The 19,998-nt window shown below is 38.4% G+C and overlaps 2 protein-coding genes across 5 annotated transcripts; one reads left to right on the top strand and one right to left on the bottom strand.

Moving 5' to 3' along the window:
* Positions 1-9,594: 9,594 nt before the first annotated feature.
* Positions 9,595-13,057, top strand: LOC147557065 (Polynucleotidyl transferase, ribonuclease H-like superfamily protein). 2 transcript variants are annotated; one of them, XM_086658072.1, is made up of 10 exons: positions 9,595-9,734; positions 9,846-9,921; positions 10,033-10,111; positions 10,650-10,734; positions 11,211-11,319; positions 11,400-11,488; positions 11,589-11,653; positions 11,751-11,832; positions 12,401-12,589; positions 12,682-13,057. In XM_086658072.1, the coding sequence occupies exons 1-9, from the start codon at positions 9,684-9,686 to the stop codon at positions 12,563-12,565; spliced, it is 801 nt and encodes a 266-aa protein (XP_086514198.1). In that variant the 5' UTR covers positions 9,595-9,683; the 3' UTR covers positions 12,566-12,589; positions 12,682-13,057. The 2 variants fall into 2 exon arrangements, with proteins under 2 accessions (XP_086514198.1, XP_086514197.1); XM_086658071.1 differs by having other exon boundaries at positions 12,401-13,057.
* A 2,120-nt stretch (positions 13,058-15,177) lies between these two features.
* VOZ1 (vascular plant one zinc finger protein) lies at positions 15,178-18,889 on the bottom strand. 3 transcript variants are annotated; one of them, XM_086658068.1, is made up of 5 exons: positions 18,574-18,889; positions 18,127-18,371; positions 17,875-18,039; positions 16,266-16,788; positions 15,178-16,148 (listed from the first exon to the last, which is right to left on the bottom strand). In XM_086658068.1, the coding sequence occupies exons 2-5, from the start codon at positions 18,349-18,351 to the stop codon at positions 15,598-15,600; spliced, it is 1,464 nt and encodes a 487-aa protein (XP_086514194.1). In that variant the 5' UTR covers positions 18,352-18,371; positions 18,574-18,889; the 3' UTR covers positions 15,178-15,597. The 3 variants fall into 3 exon arrangements, with proteins under 3 accessions (XP_086514194.1, XP_086514196.1, XP_086514195.1); XM_086658070.1 differs by having other exon boundaries at positions 18,542-18,812; XM_086658069.1 differs by having other exon boundaries at positions 18,547-18,795.
* Between the last annotated feature and the right edge of the window lie 1,109 nt (positions 18,890-19,998).

The following is a 19,998-nucleotide window of genomic DNA, read 5'->3' as shown; positions in this document are numbered from 1 at the left end:
TCAGGGTTAGGGTTTTGTAACTTTCCTGTGTTGGGTGATGCAGTGTGGTAGCCGATGGAGAAGAAGGATAAAGAAAGAAGTACTTAATTTTAGATCCTTTACTCCCACTATCACGCAAAATCAGAACAGAGACCTTCTAGCTATTCCAGACAAAGAAGAAATCAATTGGGCTATTCAAAGTCTCAAGAAAGAAGCTGCCTCGGGCCCAGACGGTTACCCTTCTTTTTTCTTCCAATCTAACTGGGAGACTGCCAACGCAGATATTTATGACCTGGTTCAGAATTTCTTCAAAAAAACCTACCTTCCTCCTGATATAAATCATACTCACATCTGTCCGATCCCCAAAACCCCTATCCCCCAAAACCGGCGGACTATCGACCCATCAGTCTCTTGAACACCACTTACAAGATCATTACCAAGCTGTTGGCTGAACATTTCAAACACACCTTAAACCTTATTATCTCTCCCTTTCAAGCAGCTTACGTCTCCGGTCGACAGATAACAGACAACATCATTATGGGACAGGAAATTATCCACTATTTCAAGAAGATGAAAGGTTCTGCTGGATATTTTGGTCTTAAGTTAGACATGTCCAAAGCGTTCGATAGAATAGAATGGAAATTTCTAATAGACATCATGAGGAAACTAGGCTACGACGAACATTAGATTAAGATGATCTATACTTGCATCTCTACTTCATCAATGTCAATGCTTATTAATGGTCGACCAGGTAAAGCTTTTTATCCTTCTAGAGGTATTCGGCAAGGTGACCCGCTTTCCCCGTTTCTCTTCACTTTAGCTATGGAAAGCCTAAGTCGTAAGTTGATGATAAATAATAATCAAGATAGGTTTTTGGGTTTTCCTACTTATCATGCAGACTTTGAGATCTCCCACCTCCTATTCGCCGACGATTGCATCATTTTTGGTAAAAACACAATAGACAACATCCACATACTCAAAAAGATTCTTCAGGACTTCTGTGATAGCTCGGGGTCAAATGATTAATTATGCTAAATCCAACATCTTCTACTCAAAAAATTCACACCCCAAGTTCAAAAGACTGATTATGCGCACTCTGAAAGTTAAATATGCCTCCGCCTCAGAGAAATACCTGGGAGCCCAGCTGTTCATCGGAGCACAAAAAACCAAAGTATTCAAGGATATCCTGGAGCACATCAAGAATAAGCTCAACAAGTGGAACCACTCGTTCCTATCCCAAGCTGGTCGCACTGTGGTCATCTCAGCCATAGCGGCGGCCGTACCCCGATACCAGATATAGTGCGTTGCAATTCCTAAAGGAATAAGCAAAAGCATCAAGACCGTTCAACGGAATTTCTGGTGGGGTAAGTCGAAAGGTATTTGCACCAAAGTCTGGTCTTATATCTGCACTCCTAAAAAACTTGGAGGGTTAGGGCTTCATCTGCCAGCTCTGGATAATACAGCTCTCCTTTCTAAGATGGTCTGGCGGCTCAAGACTGAACTAGAAGCAATATGAGTCAAACTCCTTAAAACCAAGTATTTCCCGCACTCCAACACCCCAGGCCCTGCTAAATCTCATCACTCCTGGAATTGGAAGACGATCAGAAAGCACTATAGCCTTCTTGATGATCTATCGACTTGGGAAGTACAATCGGGTAATGACATTAACATCAGGACTGACAATTGGATCCCTGAAATCAATGGAACTATTCAGAACAACAATCAATTCGATCTTACCAAAGTAGCTCAACTTATCTCGAACAACAACTGGAATAATGAAGTGCTCAGAGCCAACTTCGACGTTAATACTCAGAATCTTATCAAAACTATCCCGGTGAACAACGAAGGTAAGGACCAGCTCAAATGGAAACTTACCAAATCGGGTAAATTCACAGTTGCTTCTATGTATCAGCACCTCAACAATAATAACAGTAATCACAACCCTAACAACCATAACTGGAATTTCTTCTCGTCTCTCCCGACCGTTCTGCGCATCAAAATGTTCATCTGGAAAATCTGCACCAAAGCTCTCCCTGTTAGGGAAAGAATCGGAAAATACATCGGCAATAATACCACTTGTCCCAACTGTACTAGTATAGAATCTATTGAACATGCTCTTTTACACTGCGCTTTGGCTAAAAACATCTGGTTTAACTACAACATTATATCTGAAAATATTACGTCCATATCTGACTGGATCTTCTCTTGGGAAAATCATATTCATCTTTGCTACACCAGAGAAAATATTCACTTTTCGACCATTTTATGGATTTTATGGAAAGTGAGGTGTGACCATTGTTTTCAATATGAAATCAATGACCTGAATAAAATAACCATAATGATCGAAAACTTCCCAAAAATCAATATGAAACAGGAGAAAATCAAACATGCTTCTAGTGAGAAATGACAACCTCCGCCCCGGAATTTTATTAAGGTGAATGTTGATGCATCTTTTACTAATATAACTGTAATTTGTGAACTCAAGATACCCTCACTTTAGGGTATTGCCTTATATTTATATTAGAGAAAAGGCATTACAATGTACAATAGTAACCTTGAGTATAAAGGTAAATTACATAAAGAATATACATATACTAATACCCCCCCCCCCTCAAGTCAAATGTCCAGGTACTAATGAGAGCTTGATGTTGAGTTCCCTGAACCTCGACCCAGGTAGCCCCTTAGTAAAGATATCGGATATTTGGGAATCTCCTGGAATGTATTGAACCTTTAACGTATCACTCTTCACTTGTTCTCGGACATAATGAAAATCAATAGCAACATGCTTCGTACGAGAATGTAGAATAGGATTAACTGTTAAGTAAGTTGTACTTAGATTATCACAATAGATTATAGGAGTACTGGGCTGCCTATAGCCTAATTCCGTTAGAAGATTCTTTAACCACACCAAGTCCGTTGTTGCTAGGGCCACGGCCCTTTATTCTGCCTCAGTGGACGAGCGAGCCACAGTGGGCTAGGTCTTAAAGGCCCAAGCTATCAAGTTGGGTCCAAGAAAAATGTTATAGCCAGACGTCGACCTTCTATCGTCTGGGGACCCAGCCCAGCCAGCATCCGAATAACCTATGATAGGTAATGACGTGGCTCGCCGGAAACATATACCGTGAGAAATAGTGCCCTTGAGATAACGTAAGATTCTTTTCGCCGCCGTTAAGTGAACAGTCGTCGGAGAAGCCATGAATTTCGAAACTTGGTTAACTGCGTAAGCAATATCCGGCCTGGTCAGAGTTAAGTATTGAAGAGCTCCGACAATAATTCGAAAAATTTGAGGATTAGGCAAGATTTCACCATCGGATTTTGATAATTTTGTACCAGAGAGAACAGGGGTATGAACTGGTTTTGAATCAATTAACCCAAATCTCTTCAACAGATTATTCGTATACTTCTGTTGAGTTAAGACCAATGAATCACTCTTTCTGATTGCTTCCATTCCTAGAAAATAGCTTAATGAACCAAGATCTGTCATCTCAAATGTTTCTTTTAACCGAGAAATTAACTTCGTTAGTAACAAATTTGAAGAACCAGTGATGGGTCATGAAAATGTCTCATCTGAGTCGTTTAATTTAGTTGAGTTAGTTCATTTCGAGTCTTTATTATAATAAAATGGTTGGTTTTCTTGATTAGGTGTCTTTTGGAGAGTTAGGTGTGAAAAACGGTTAAAAACGAGGAAAAGATGCACGAAGAGTATTTTGGTCATTTGGAGTCAAGGACATTCTGGTAATTTGGCCAAGGTCAGTGTGTGGTTGAAAAGAAGAGGTCGAGACGAGTCCGTAGGAGAAAACGGAAGTCAAATCGGAGTCCGGACGGAGGAATAAATCTAGGTCAAAGTTGGGTCAAATACTGTTGACCAGGTGGGATATATTCGGTAGAAATTCGGGCACGCGGGATACAAGAAGACACGTGGCGCGCTTTAGGGACCGGTGTATCCAATTCCCGTATTCACGCTAAGCAGCGAAATGGCCCTTATAAGCCTGATCCGGTGGAGCGCGCCGCAACTTAACCTGGTAGCCCCACTTCAACGTTTTAATCTTGACCGTTCTTCTCCGCGTGTCCCAGATCGACCGTTGGTGCTTCTGTGTAGCCCGTTGCAACTTAACTCCGTGCATCCCGAGCCCACATTTTAATCTTGATCGCCCGCTATCGCGTTCTTCAGATCGTGCGGCTGCTGAGCATCTCGTCCTTTGTTCTTGTTTTGTGTTGCCCGAAGTTGTTTAACTTCTATGATCCCGGACGCGTGTCACTCTCCTGTCCCTTTAGATCCGCGTACACCTTCCATCCGACGGCTGCTGAACCAAGCGCAAGTTATTAAGTTATACCCGACCACACCCTAGCATCCGAAACCCCAACCAAACCTAGCCACCGACCAGATTGTCCTTTAAACCCCATTTTTCCCAAAGTAACCCTTCCTTTTATCTTTTTTACCACTTTAACCCAACCAAAACCCTAACCCTATAAATAAACCCCTTTCTCCTCCATTAGAACCTAGACTTGCAAACCCTCTCATATATCCCTCTTCTTACCTAAAACCTCTTCTTACTCAATCCCTCTTCTCTATCTCCCTCTCCTCTTTCAATCCCCTCTTACCTATGTCTTTCTCTCTTCTCTACTACTAAATCCACTTTATCTATTATTTTACCATCTCTTTCTCTACTACTACTTCTTTTCTACCACTATTCTTTCTTCCATTAATAGTCTTCTTCTTCTTTCTTCCATATTCTTCTATCATTTCTAACCCTCTTCATCTCTTCTTTCCAACTTCTTTCCAACTTCTTTCTACATCTAATTTCTTCCTTCTCTTTCTTCTTCTTATTTGGGTGGCAATAAAATAGCTATTACTTGGATTTCTTGGAGTAAAATTCTTGAGCATAAATGGAGCAAATCTTGGACAAATTGGAGATACATGGGGATATAGAATTGGACATTCTTGGTGATTTATTTCCATTAATTTCTTAGTATTTTCATTTATTTTACAATGTCAATGAATGTTATTTCTAGATTCCATGTATAGTTAATTTAGCAATCTAAGGTTGTGAATGAAACCCATTTTGGATCTTTATAATACTTGTTCTTGATTAATTAAATCCCTTGATGTGCTTTAATGTCTATTGATTGTTTATCTATATGGATTGGATTTTCTTTCCATTACTCATGCCTCATAATTAGATATTTCATACTTTCGTTAAGTTGTTAGATGGAGTATGCTTTTTAGATGATGAATAATAGTCAAGTGATCCGAATCTCTATAAGGAAGACAATTAAAATTAGTAATTATAAAATTGTTTTATCTAAAATATCATCCGGAATCCAAATAGTTCATTATATTGGATCCCGAGTAAATACAAAAGAGATTTAAGTAATTAAGTACTTGTTTTATAAAGTGAAATTATGCTGTGGATTTTATAACCTTAGATATATTCTTACCTCTCTCTTAGTTAGTTTATTTAGTTTTATTCGTTTTCTTATTTCTTACATATCAATCATCAAATCTATGAAGTGGGGTGTGTGTGTGTTAGTCTAAGTTAGCTATTGACATTTTGATTATTGGGCTAAACTCGCCGTCAATATCCGAAGTTACCTATATATCCCTTGGGACGATACTCGATCTTATTTTCAATACTATAACTTGACCCCGTATACTTGCGGGAATAGACCTATTTTAGGCCTATCAACCAGTAACTAAAATGTCGTCAACATAGAGGAGTAATATGATAAGTTCAGTAGCCGATCGATAATAGAACATAGAAGGGTCTGAAATCGATTGTGTAAACCCAAGACAACTACTAAACCGATAGTGCCAAGCCCTAGGAGCTTGTTTGAGGCCATAAATGGCCTTATGAAGCTTACAGACGTGATTAGGAAAAGACTTGTTCTCGAAACCCTTAGGTTGAGTCATATAAACAGACTCAATAAGATCACCATTCAAAAATGCATTCTTAACATCTAATTGGTTTATAGTCTAATTACCTGTAACAGCAAGAGAGAGAACAGATCTAATAGTCGCCGGACGAACCACCGGACTGTAAGCCTCATCATAATCGATTCCTTGCTCTTGTGTGAAACCCCTTGCAACTAATCGAGCTTTGTACCTTTGGATTGAACCATCAGCCTTCTGTTTTACTTTATATATCCATTTACAATCGACTAAATTGATGTTGTTAGGAGGAAGAACCAGAGACCAAGTTCTATTTTTATGCAGAGCATTTATCTCGTCCTCCATGGCCTTGATCCAGTGACCATGCTTTGAAGCTTGATGAAAGGTTGATGGTTCATCCATTGACAGTGAATGAGAAGAGATCGAAGAAGTAGAGAGAAGTATTCTTGGTTTTCGTGTGCCATCACGACTCCTTGTGACCATGGGATGGGTGGATGTTGAAGAGATAGATGAACGACGAGTTTCATCATTAGAGACATTTGAGATTGCTTCTGTAGCAGAGGGAATGGTTGAAGACGAAGGAATAATCTGGTCGTTAGGGTTTACTGTGGGAAAAGAGGGGTTTTCTGACACGTGGTCAGAGGTTGGTGAAATGGGAGGGACAAGGGGCTGAGAAGGGGACAGTTGGACAGAGTTGTCGTTGGTGGTGGGACTAGTAGGGCTAGCAGAAACGCGTGGTGATGTGGGACCACCAGCAGATACGGGACGACCAGCTAGAGGTGGAGGTGTCAGCGTACGGGTCAAAGTAGTGGGTCGACGTTGGTCAATAGGAGGGACAGATGGACGATCAGATGAGGGTAAAGATAAAGGGAAAGGATCCAACGTCCAATTGAGAATGACATTAGAATTAGGGTTTTTCAAATTGAATTTGGGGGAAACAGAAAGGGGAAAGTGTTCTTCATCAAAGAGAACATGGCGGGAAATATAAATTCGAGAAGAAGATTCATCGAGACAGCGATAGCCTTTATGATTAGGGCTATAACCAATGAAGATACAAGATTTGGATTTCACATCTAATTTCGTGGTTCGATAGGGTGATAAAAGAGGATAACAACGACACCCAAAAGTTCGAAGTTCATTGTAATTGGGTTTAATTTTGAGAAGCTTTTCAAATGGAGAAAGACCATTAACGGTAGACCTTGGTAATCGATTAATGGTGTATATAGCTGTTTGAAAGGCTTCAGATGTCTACCGTTAAAGGTCTACCGTTAAAGGTCTACCGTTAAAGGTCTACCGTTTAGGCCAGAAGGTTTGAGGAAGAGATGATTGATGAAGAAGTGTGATAGAGGTTTCAACTATATGCCTCATCTTGCGCTCAGCAACCCCATTTTGCTGTGGAGTGTGAGGACAAGAACGTCTATGATGAATTCCATTAGAGACAAGAAAGTCAGAGAAGGCAGAGCTGACATACTCGCCGCCCCCATCTGTTTGTAGGACTTTAATGGGATGATCAAATTGTTTCTCCACAAATAATTTGAAGTTTTGAAAATGAAATTGAACCTCAGATTTTGATTTCAAAAAGTAAATCCAAGTGAAACGTGTATAATCATCAATTAGAAGCAAAACATATCGATGACCAGAGGGAGCGGTAATTGGGGATGGTCCCCAAAGATCAGAGTGTACAAGTTCATTAGGTGCAGAGGAATGATGCTCAACTGAAATAAAAGAAAGACGATGATGTTTGCCTGAAATGCAACTTGAACATTTAATAGATTTTGATTTCATTACAGACTTTTTCAATGATAATACATTGTTCTTAATGACAGAATTAAAAATCAAGTTATGAGGATGAGCTAAACGGCGGTGCCAGACTTCAAAGGTAGCTGATGGAGTGTACGACAGAGATGAAGCAAAAAAGAGAAGTTGGAGTTGAAGTGGCTTTGATTGGGGAGACTCGAAAAAGATCATCAGCAATTGTTCCCACGAGGAGAATCTTCCCTGAGGGAATGTCCTGAACATAAAAGCCAAGACGATGGAAGACAACAAAACAATTAAAATCTCGAAGAAGATGAGACACAGAGATGAGGTTCTTTTTGAAGGATGGAACAATGAGGACATTCTTAAGAGTAAAACCAGTAGAAGGAAGAGAAATATTTTGTATACCTGAAACAGGAGTTACATTACCAGTGCCCACCATGACATGTTCAGGTAGAGGAGCTTCGGAGCGAGATGAAGTGGATGCTACATCAGAAGAGATGTGCATAGTTGCTCCTGAGTCTATATACCAGTTAGGATCAGCAGAAACAGAGTCAACTCCCATGGAGGCAAAAGAACGAGCAATATCATTAATCCGAGGTAAGCTAAAGCACTGGCGAGCTGTATGACCATTTTTGCCACAATATTGGCAAACCACTACATGAGGAGGAGGGCCAAGAACAGATGAGGAGTTTCGAGAATACCCTCCCTTGTTGGAGGAACCTCCTCTGTTTGAACCTCGATAACCACCTCTATTTGAGTAACGACCTCTGTTACCACGAGAAGAAGAGAAAGTAGGAGGTCGAGGATTATAGGTTGGTTGAGTGAGAAGAGTTGTGGGTTGAACATTTTGAGTTTTGAGAAGATCAAGTCGAAACTCTTGAGTTAACAGAAGAGAATGAAGCTCAGCTGAAGAAGGGGGAACAAGTCGAGTAGTAATGGATGTTACAAATCCTTCAAAATACTGGGTGGCGAACAGCAGCTAGAGAGTCAGATATAGACTTAATACGAAGAAGATATTCAGTAATAGAGAGATTGCCTTTCTTAGTGGTTTGAAGTTGTAGTTTTAGAATCGAAGAATCGAAGGAGTGTCAATGATAGAATCGGTCATTGAAGGGAAAGGAAGAAGAAGAAGTGAAGCACTGAAAACCAAGAAGAAAAGACTAAGGGGAAGATCTTTTTAGAGAAGAGCTCTGATACCATGTAATTTGTGAACTCAAGATACCCTCACTTTAGGGTATTGCCTTATATTTATATTAGAGAAAAGGCATTACAATGTACAATAGTAACCTTGAGTATAAAGGTAAATTACATAAAGAATATACATATACTAATAATAACATCCAATGTGGGAATTAGCTTGATTGTTCACAATGCAGAATCGAAATTCATAGAAGCCAAAGTAAAATCCACTAGAGTCAGAAACAGTGAAGAAGGATAGGCGATGGCAATCTTACTCGGCCTCGAATGGGCGAAAGCTGATCAACTCAAGAATATATTGTAAAAAGCGACAATATCAATCTCATCAAACATCTTCACAATAAACATCACACGTTACACTGGCAATCTTTAATCCACATCCGGAGAATTCGAGAAAGCAGAAAAGAATTCGAAGTGGTGAAATTCAAGTATACGAAAAGAGAACTCAATTCCAGCGTAGACAGATTAGCTAAATGGACAAGGAAGAAAAACGCGCGCAAAGAGTGGAAGAATACCTTGTATTTTAGTTAATAAATATTTTAATAATACTGTTATTTAATCTATGAAAGCTAGTTCAACAAAAAAAAAAGTGTTATTTACACCCAATTTTGTTGTCCACGTGATTGTCCATATATTAGCCACCTTAATTGGTGGGCAAACAGCAAACTTCATTACAGCGGAAGTGCGTGCGAGTGACCCGCAATTCTAGTTTAAGTAAGCGGGTCGGGTACAATCGACCCATTTTATGCCCTAGCCTCAGCAGAAAAAACAACAGTTTTAAGGGTTTTAGAATTGAAGCAGCGAACTCGGGAGTAAGGAGAAGCAAAACTGAGAGAACACCTAACGGAATTTGAATGTGATGAAACCTAAACAAGTTCCTCTGAACCCAAACTGGCTTCAACTACAAGAAGTACCTCTCTCTCTCTCTCTCTCTCTCTCTCTCTCTCTCTCTCTCTCTCTCTCTCTCTCTCTCTAACTATCTCAGTCATTCTCAATAACTCATGTTTCTTCTTTGTTGCAGAAATTAAAAGGGCAGGGTTTTAGAGCATCAAAACCTTCTAATGGTTCGGAAACTGAATCTATAAAGAGCGTTTTAGGTTAGTGGATTATCAGCTAGACTCTAGAGAGAGAACGAATTTCAGTATTTTCTTTCTTAAGTTAGTCAAATTTCGGATTTTCTAATATATTGGGGTTCTTAACTTTCACAGGGAAACGAAAAGAAAGGACTGAACCAGTATCTAATGAATCTGAAGCGTCTATTCTCATTCCAACCAACCCAGATTCCAGGTTTCTTCTTATTTGTTTCTGCCCCTTTCATTTTTCTTTTTTTGATTGTACATTTTGGGATTTCTCACTAGTGTCCGTTCAGACATCGAAAAGAAAGGACTGAACCAGTATCTAATGAAAAGAAAGGACTGAACCAGTATCTAATGAATCTGAACTCGAGACTAAAACTTGTGCATCTGAAGTCGCATGTTATTTTTGAATTGTTGGTCAACACAAAAATATTAGTATTTTGTTTATATAACACTTGGGACATTATATTACGGTAGTAAAGTATAAAAACTAAATTATGTTTTCACATAATTGATATCATTTTCCTTCAAAAAAAAGTTTACGCCTTTTATGAATTGAGGCGCCGCCTCGCCTTGTCAGAGCAAACCGCCTGGAGGCGTGAAAACGTATTTTAAAACATTGTTCAGTTTCTTGTCAAAGAATTTCGTTTGATGATAATTGATTGAAGTAAACAGCTTTTAGGTATATCTTATATTTGGATTTCATCTAGAGAGCTTATTCTAAGTTGAAATTGGTTCCTTTTTGACAGCTTAACGGATGAACTAGGCATGGATTGTGAAATGGTTGGTGTTGCTCCCGATGGAAACAGAAGCGCTCTTGGGCGGGTCACATTGGTACTTAGTTACTTCCCATTAGTGTTTTAATTTTCCGTGATGGACTAGTTTTTTGCACCAACACATATGCATTGTTTTGACCAAGGAACAGTGTAAATGTAGTTCACAGGAAACACAACCTAGCCTTGGTTCAATATTCGAGCAAAAATGGCTTTTATTTCATTATTTGTGCTTGTTAGCACAAAATAAGGATCAGTATTCATGTGATCTTGCTACTGGGCTACCGCTTAAATTATATATCCCCTCTGATCCAGGCATGGCCCTGGGCTTTTGACTATGTGTATGAAGCAAGTTTTCATGGAAGTTACATGGGAATCTATGTATGGTGGTTACGGGTTATCTGTATGATATAAACTTATCCTTATTAACCATCAAGTTAAAAAGTACAAATTATTATGATACAACCTTAATTACTATCTCTATTGGCTTTCAAGTTACTTCATTTTCTGTGTCATAGTGGTATATTTTCCCTGCAGGTGAATAAGTGGGGGAATGTAGTATATGATGAGTTTGTTCGCCCGGTTGAACGTGTTGTAGACTTCCGTACCGAAATTAGTGGTATCCGACCCCGTGACATGAAGAAAGGTTGGCCTTCTTTTCCTTTTCACTTGAATTTGTCTTGAACTATAAATTTGAAGATGATACGATTGACCAATTCTATGCAGCAAAAGACTTTCATTCTGTACAAAAGAAGGTGGTGGAGTTGATCAATCGAAGGATTCTTGTTGGCCATGCCTTGCGCAATGATCTTAAGGTTTGGACATTAGTTTTTTCTTTGGCATTTCAAGGTTCAGATGTGGAGATCTCTTCTTCTTTTTTATCTGACTGTTGGAGCCGATCTGGTCTTTGAACAGGCGTTGCTGTTAAGTCATCCAAAGAAAGACATTCGGGACACATCTGAGTATCGTCCTTTCTCGAAGTACGTGATTCTTGAATTTTGATATTGGAATAAGCATTTTGTTGTTTTGTTGTTTCCTTTACATGTCTTAATAACATGTATATGTGCCATGAATCAGGGAAGGAGGTAGTAAAAGAGCACTTCGAGTTCTTGCACAGGAGTTCCTCGGTGTGAAGATCCAAGATGGAGAACATTGCCCTGTAAGATATTTCAATCCCTCAATAAAAGAATTTTTGTTTTTCACCCGTGTCCTATAGTAGATCGTTAGTTGTTGAAAAAATGAGTATTCCAGAGAACTCGTAGATTGAATACCCCAAAGGTTATAAAGTACAAAACTCCTCGTGGGTATAGTTGTCGGAGATGGATCAGCCGTCTTGGAACTTGTATTCTCCAAGGAGATTATTTGTCCGCTCACAAGTATAAATGTTTTCTTTACTTAGATTGGTTTATGGTAGCTTAGGCAAATAAAATGTCTCCAATCAACTAAAACTTTGGTGGTGATTCTTAAAATTTTGCTGTCCGGAGTGAATGGTTGACTATTTAAAATACACCGTTTCAAATGTTAGGATTCTGTCATGCTCAATGTTAACCATTTTGAATGTTCAAAATCGTCATGCTCAAAGTCGACCTTTTCGAATGTAATCTAATTTTGTGGCAGAAATTTTGATGAAGTTAATCGTAGTGCCCCAATTAGCAGTGGCCTTATCTTTTGATTAGTTTGTGGGAAGCTTTCAAACACCAAGCTTACTCAGTGAATGTCGACTACAGATCGAAGATGCGCGGGCTGCCATGCTACTCTATCAGAAGAATAAGAAGGTTTGGGAGAAAAGTATTAAAGATCATTCAAAGTTCAAGGTAAAGCTCAAGAAACATAACAAGAAGAAAAAGAAACCGCAGACCATAGCAGCAGCAGTGAATCTTGATTCTACTTGAAAGTGGTGCTTGTTTTTCTCCAAGGTAGATCTGAAATTGACTTGAGGTCCGAATTGAGATTGAGTCAGATTTCAGAATGTTTGTTTTAGTCTGACTCGTCTGAATTGCTGATTTAGGATGATGGTGCACTTCATCAGATCATTCAGATTCGGACAAATGAGATTCAGACAACGAGAAAAAAGAGATATCACTGAGCTATTTCTTTGGACAAACTCCCCAAGTAATGCTAGATTTGCTACATGGAATTACTAAATTTTGTAATCAAGTTTCTTAATTATTTTATTATAACTCCTGAGAATGATGTATGCTGCCAAAGAAATTTTGTTATTGTTGTGGTTTATAGATGTGTTTAGAATTTAGGGTTACTTCCTATATGACTCTTAGTTTAGGACCAGTTTTTGCTGTAGCCCTCTAATTTATGAGATGCCAAATGACCCCTTTCTAAGTGTTTCCGTCTGTTGATTTATATTTATTATTCTAATTTTACGCTTATTTGTTATTTCATTCTCTCTGAATTGTTATTGGTAACTTTTCCCTCGTGCTTCCTTCCGTTCTCTCCGTTGCTTTCTCTCCTTGCAAATCTCTGCAATAAGACCATCAAATCAAAACCTTGTGAGAATTTGTGATTACTGTAATAGTCTACTTCATCCTCTGTAAGTCTCTAATCGTTGGGTGATTACCGTCATGTTATAATCCAACTAAGCCTCATCATAAAGTTCATTAGTGTTGCTTAACCTTGCTGTTGTAAAGCACACACCAACCAGCGTTGCTCGCAAGTTCTAAACAAGGGCAAACAAAATTTTGAGGAGCATATAGTCCAAATTCAAATGGTTATAAGGTTGATATAGCTCAAATATTCAGAAATTTTGAAACCCTCTGAATTTCTTGCAGCAAAAACTGAGGTAATTTGTCCTACATTCATTCAAATTCAAGTGAGTAGACATCTTTTTCGTCAAAGATGTCTAGTCAAAGATGTCTAGTCACGTGAGCAGATCAATTTAGACACGTGAGCAGATCAATTTAGACCTTTTCGTCAAAGACATGTTTTTCAGATACAGAACAAATTCATTTTGAGAATCTTTCGAGCCATCTGCTCGAATCGAGTAGTTAAAATTGTCCAGAGATTGAGACTCGCTCGAGAATAGGTTTCAAAGATAACGGGGAAAAGGAGAGTGCACATAGTCTAGAGAAGCAGAAACAGAGTAGAGAAAATAAACTAATGAAAAATTGTGAAAAGATTACTTATAACAAAATTTCACTAATCAAGTTTTAATTGAAATAAAAAATGATGAAGGAAGGATATCACGACGAAGAAGAGAGAGATAAAGAGGGGAAAAATATTCTAAATCCTAGAAATCATCAAACAAAATCTCTTAAGACTCTTAATACATCTTCTGTGGGACGTCCAAAGCAAGTTTCTTCATCATTAATCCTCCCCAAAAGAGGTAAACACATTCTAAATCCTAGAAGTCAGTTAATTTTGAGCTCTAAAATATATTAGTGCTCACTTCTAAACATATTAGGTTTGTTCACCATGTGTTTTAGGGTTTAGTAATTAGTTGAAAACAAAGCTTTGTATAAGGAGATGAAGAAACAATTGCAAGGATTTTGGGGTTTAGATCCTTAAAAAGATTTTATTTAAGTTTATCAATGTTCTTTCTAAATTCTTTTATAAGATCTAAAAGTTTAATTTTTTAACTCTCAAAATTGGAAACCCTACGCCCTACAGCAACAAATAAATATGAAAAAGTCAATCTTGATTGACCAATTTTGTAGTAAATTTTTATTCTCGAAGATTTTTCTTTATCCCTTACAGTCGTGGCCTTTTGGAAACTTCCGGAAAAAAAAAAAAGTATGTAAACTTTGAAAAGGGGACATGGGGATGCTTTTCATTTGTTAGGGGACTAGACAAGGAACTGGTCATAAACTAGGGGTCTAAACGAAAAACAGCCCTAGAATTTGGTACACTGTCCAAGTTGTATCATCAACCAGTAACTGGTATATATTTCAACAAAAAAAAAACCAGTAACTGGTATATTGTTTTAAAATAAATTATCCATGGCATTAAGATCGGGTTGGTTCTTTAAATATCAAAGACCCATCATTCAAAAATCCTTCATGCAGGAAGCAGAGTAATCCCTTGGTAGCCTGTATATCAAATATCAAGGACCATTCACAAATCCTTTTCCATGCAGGAAACGGAGTACTTTCATGGCAGTCTGTATATGTTACTACATAAATCTAAACAAGGCTGGCTCCACAAACCCACTCACAGCTTGACTTACCTATCGTCTGAGGCTCCAAACGCTTTCCCAGACTAGATTGTTTTCTAGTTGCGTAGCAGAGATTCCTGGCCTTCACACCAAGTCAGGTTCAGTTTTACTCGTCATATTCTTATATCTACCACCTACTATATCTCATCTGCCTGATATACCTCTTGTGTACACAATCATCTCTAAACGATTCATGTGCACCAAGAGATTAGGTTAAAATAGCTACTATGGAGCTAGTGAAAACTATACTTGTATGCTCACAATCGGAAGTCATAACACTACTTACTCGGAAGACAGAAGGAGATAACTCAAAGACATTAATAAAGGATAATACTCGTCTTTTTCAATAATATGAAGTTAGATAAATATAAATCCCTTATAAGTCAAACATACTAATATCCCCGAATATATCAACGGTCTGACAGACAAAACACAATAGAAGCATTAAACAGACTAAGAGAGGATCAAGTAAAGAACTGCAGTTATATATGCAATTTTACCCCCTGTACAATATTATTTGATATCCATACTTAACTACACTTGGAAGTTAAGAAGTTCTATTGCCAAGCATATCCAGCTCCGATTTCACTGTATGTTAAAACTCAGCTAGGTGGCTACAATGATGCAGCACTTATAAACGATGATTAAACTATGCACAATATCCCCCTATTTGGGATAAAAAAGATCATGTTAATATTGTAGAAGACCAGAAAGCATCAACTACTTTACCTCTGGTTGTGAATGCTCCTCTGCCATCAGCTACGTCCCATAGTAATCGTTTAGATGCTCGACAGAATAACCAAAACTGGCATTTGTTCCGTACCCATAGTTTTCATTTGAAGGAGGCATCTGATTGGGAACTGAATAAATATTTCCACTACTGTCATTGATGTTAACTTTTGATCTACCCTTGACTGACCTTTTGTTATCTTGAGGAAACTCGGCAGTTAACCTGCCCATCTGCTTTTGAAGATCAGCTAGATCATTAGCTACTTTTCCTTTTGGACTCTTCTTTCCATCGACAACCTTGAATTCTAGTCTATATAAAGCACAAGCATCACAGTTGTTGATCTCGTATTCGTAAAGGTGCCATTCAAAACCTGTGAGTGGTTGTGGGTCCATGTAGTAAGATCTCTTTAACCCTCCAAATTCTTTCATCACCTGTTTCCTCGATTCGTGCCAACCACGACCACTGTAATCCGGCAATGATCTCTGTTTTCTATTGCCACTCTCAAATGCTCTTCGTGGCTTATCGAAAAAGAGCCACTCCCTTATTGTTTCACCATCAAGGAGAGAAAGATCAAAGAGCTCTGCGAAATCAATATAAAAATGACTAGTCAGATCAAACCTGGGACTGAATCAGGTAACAACTTGAGAAGAACTAACAGTAAAAGTTTAAGAAAGAACGGGAGAAAGTGGAAGCTCACCAGTAGCATTCCATGGAGACTTTGTTGTAGCAGCTCCCTCACATGCGGGAATTCCGACGTCTTTACCATGTGTCTTTGCATTAAGAGCAGCAAATAGTGGCCCATCTTTAAGACCTATGCCTCCAGGTCTAACAACTGGATTCATACCAGGCGGGCCCTCGTTCATAGCTAGACCAGCGTGGAAACTACTGCAATAGTCTTGATACCAATCTGAACCTTGAGCAGGCCTTGGACAATCCCAAAGTGCACATATGGGACCCAAGAAGGCAGAAGGTGGAAGACATATAGTAGGCAGCAGGTCAGAAATATGGTGGATGGTGTCCTCCCCAAACTGTCCCATACCATCGAAATGGATGGAATGATTTTGGTCAAAGTCCTGATGCAAATCAAACTGATGAAACTCGAATTGATTAGCCACCTCCAAGTTAGCCATCATGTTCTGGTGCATCACTGCAGGAGAATCCTTGCACTGAGCAGGCCCTTGAAATTCATGTTCCTGTGGAGCCTGATCCGTAAAGTAACTCTGGAAGCACATGATATAGAGCTTTTATAAGTAAGCATCGAGCGTATCGAACGAGTAAGCTTGTAGCCTTGTATTAACTATTAACAAAACATTCAAATTAGAAAATATGAAATACAGATATTACTTAAAGAGTGATGAGTTTCCTGTTTTGTTTTGTTTTGTTTTGCTTTACTGGACAGTATGAAATTTAACAAAGGAAACGAGAGCACCTAGGTGTATCTTATGATAACCCCGCAACTATGTATGATTTAAAAGATTCATTGGCCAAGATATATGTCAAATTGAGTAGAATTTTCTATTAACAGTCCCGACTTCCTACCGCTAACTAACCGCACTGACCCGATCCTTCCTGATAAAGTATGTTATGATGTTGAGAATAATATTTTCATCGTGCTCCTCCCGTTTGACTCAGAGAAGTTCAAGAACTTGATTAATGAGGGAGTTCACAACATAAGAAAATATAACCTAAACTTGATATAAGATTTTATTAAGTATATGCAATCAATTGAAATAAAGTAGACTTATAACTGAAGTAGGACATGTCAAATAGTCAGTAGCCTCAACTGAAACATGACATTCATTTTTTATCGTCGTCCCCCCTGCCCCGCCTCTAAATATTTTTGCTAGTGTCCCCTTGTAGCAAATATGGCAGTATCATTAAGTTCATTTCCTTCCATACAATTCAGCGCAACCCTTCCAAAGATGTAATTGTCTGAAGGAGGTGATCGTTGCTCTTAAGTAAATTTGATTAAAAACATTTTCCCAATTGAGACAACTACCCTTCTCATTCATGTTGCACAAGATAATCCAGAATTCTCTTACTTCCTTTACGCTTTCTCCTTTAACTTCAAGTCACGGTTTGACATTAGAAAGCTATAAAGAAACTGCCTAACCACAGAGATTATGAATACAAATATTGAGATTCAATTCATACTCATATCTATGAAATACGCAGTGAGTTTACGAAAACAACATACACTAACTGATAATTATCGATTAGAAACGATTAAGAATATATTAACCATTCGCTCCTCGGCAATAACTAAAATGATATTATAAAGACAATTAACACATACAAAATTTCACCTCATGAAATAAAGTAGTAGCAGTATCTCCAGGTGGAAGGTTTTGAACATCAGGCTCAGACTTGGGATTTCCTGGTTCTGCTAAAGCACTGGTTGCATCATCTTCTTCCTCGCAACGCTGCAACAACCGACAAAGATCCGACGAGAAAGAACCAAGACTTCCACCCTGCATAACAACTCTTGCTCAATTATGATCATGCAACACAGAAAACTAGAGAGAGAGAGAGAGAGAGAGAGAGAGAGAGAGAATTACTAGTAAGGAAGAAGCTGGAGAAGGCTCATTAAGTTCAGCTTTCCACTCCCTTAACATCTGATGAACTTGCTCTTCAAGAACAGCAACATCAACAGCACGACTTTCTTTACGAGCAAATTGCAGATCCGAGAAAACCCCTTGAAGATCATCAACTCGATTTTTAGCCTTATCCTTGAAAAGTTGATGAGAAGCAGATTTACACCCACTTTTTGAACCTTTCATCATAGATATCCTCTACAAAAACCCTAAACAATTGAACCAAATTAAACCCTAAAAAATCAAAACTTTCACATACATAACCAATTTTTCATATCAAATTAACTGAATAACAAAATTGAAGTAAAAAAAAAATACAATTAAAATCCTTATTCGGACTAGAATGGACAGGGAAGCTACTGTAGATGAAAATAATAACCTTACTTGATCCAGAAAAAGGAAGATGCTTACCAACTCAATTACGGAATTTTCTGTTTGTATCTTCAAGTAAACAATCTAATTGAGCGACCGACAAAGAGAGAGAAGGTCCAATTAGGGAAAAGAGAGAAATGAAAAATGGCAGATAGAAAGAGAAACACCACAACACAGAATCTTTCTCTCTCTCTCTCCCTCTCTCTGTCTACTTCAATGCCGAGAAAGAAAGCGAGGGCGAGATGGTAAAGGACCAGAGCCGAGAGGGCACCAAAAGCGGATTAGATTTATACTGTGACAAGTTTTGGAGATTGTAGTTCTTAAGTTTGTGGTTATGTAAGTATAGGAGCATAGGTAGGGATGTCAACGGGGCGGGTTTGGCACGGTTCATCCCCTTCCCAATTTCGTCCCGTTAGTAAACGGGTTTTACCATAACCGTCCCAATAATTAATCGGGGTGGATATTCAATTACCATAACCGTCCCAATTAAAAATTGCTAAACCATTACCGACCCGCCCCGCCCCGTTTAATATAAAGCAAGTCGGGTCGGATCGGGTTCAAAGTATTTTGTTTCACAAAAGTTATTTTAATTTGAAGTAACATAACAATTGTTAACAAAATTTTGTAAGACTTTGAATTTATCAATCATAAACACTACAACTACTTAATAATATAAAACATAAAATAATTAAATTGATAATATAAGATTAAAGTTTTAGAAACATAACCTTAAATAAAACAAATATTTAATATATAACATACTAATCGGTTCGGGGCGGAGTTTACTATCTAATACCAAACCCGCCCCGAACCCGATTAGTTTTTTTAACTTCATACCAAACCCGAACCGTTTAATTAACGGGGCGGTAAAACCCGTCCCATTAGGGGTGGGTTTGGGAAAAAAAAACCGCCGGTGCGGGCCAAATTGTCACCCCTAAGCATAGGAGTATTGTTATATGTGAGACTATTTTCACGTCTTCCCCGAATGTAGATTTCAAAATTATCATGTATGGGTCTAATTTTGATACCATGTTAAACTTGTAGTTATCTGACTCAAAACTAATTGTGTAATAAGTAGAGAAGATTTCCCCATGATATTTTTGGTTACTAGTTCACCTTTCTCCCAACCGCCCGATTCCGATGTGTACAAAGGTGTTCGATGTCCGAGAAGAACACTACTCGTCCGGACTGGCAACTCTAGTCGTGCAGGCAGGGATAAAATGCTCTAACCGGCGTTCCAACCAATTAGTATTACAACTAATTAACTTTGATATTTTAATTGATACGGACAGTTATGATTGAGCTGACAGGGTTAGCATTTAGGTTACACACTTGAACTTATGTGCATTACATGACTAACACTCACATGTCTCTTAGTTATATAGTTTTAGATCTCTTTCATTTCAAATAGTTTATAATGTGGGACTAAGATATTGGAGCAGACTTCCAACAAATAAAAAATAT

The sequence above is a fragment of the Eschscholzia californica genome, unplaced genomic scaffold (assembly GCF_041429995.1).
Source record: "Eschscholzia californica isolate CP2 unplaced genomic scaffold, dmEscCali1.0.p SCAF_2, whole genome shotgun sequence".
In the NCBI taxonomy this organism is placed as follows: Eukaryota; Viridiplantae; Streptophyta; class Magnoliopsida; order Ranunculales; family Papaveraceae; genus Eschscholzia; species Eschscholzia californica.
Note: the sequence above shows the minus strand (reverse complement) of the source record. Positions and strands in the feature narration are given on the sequence as shown.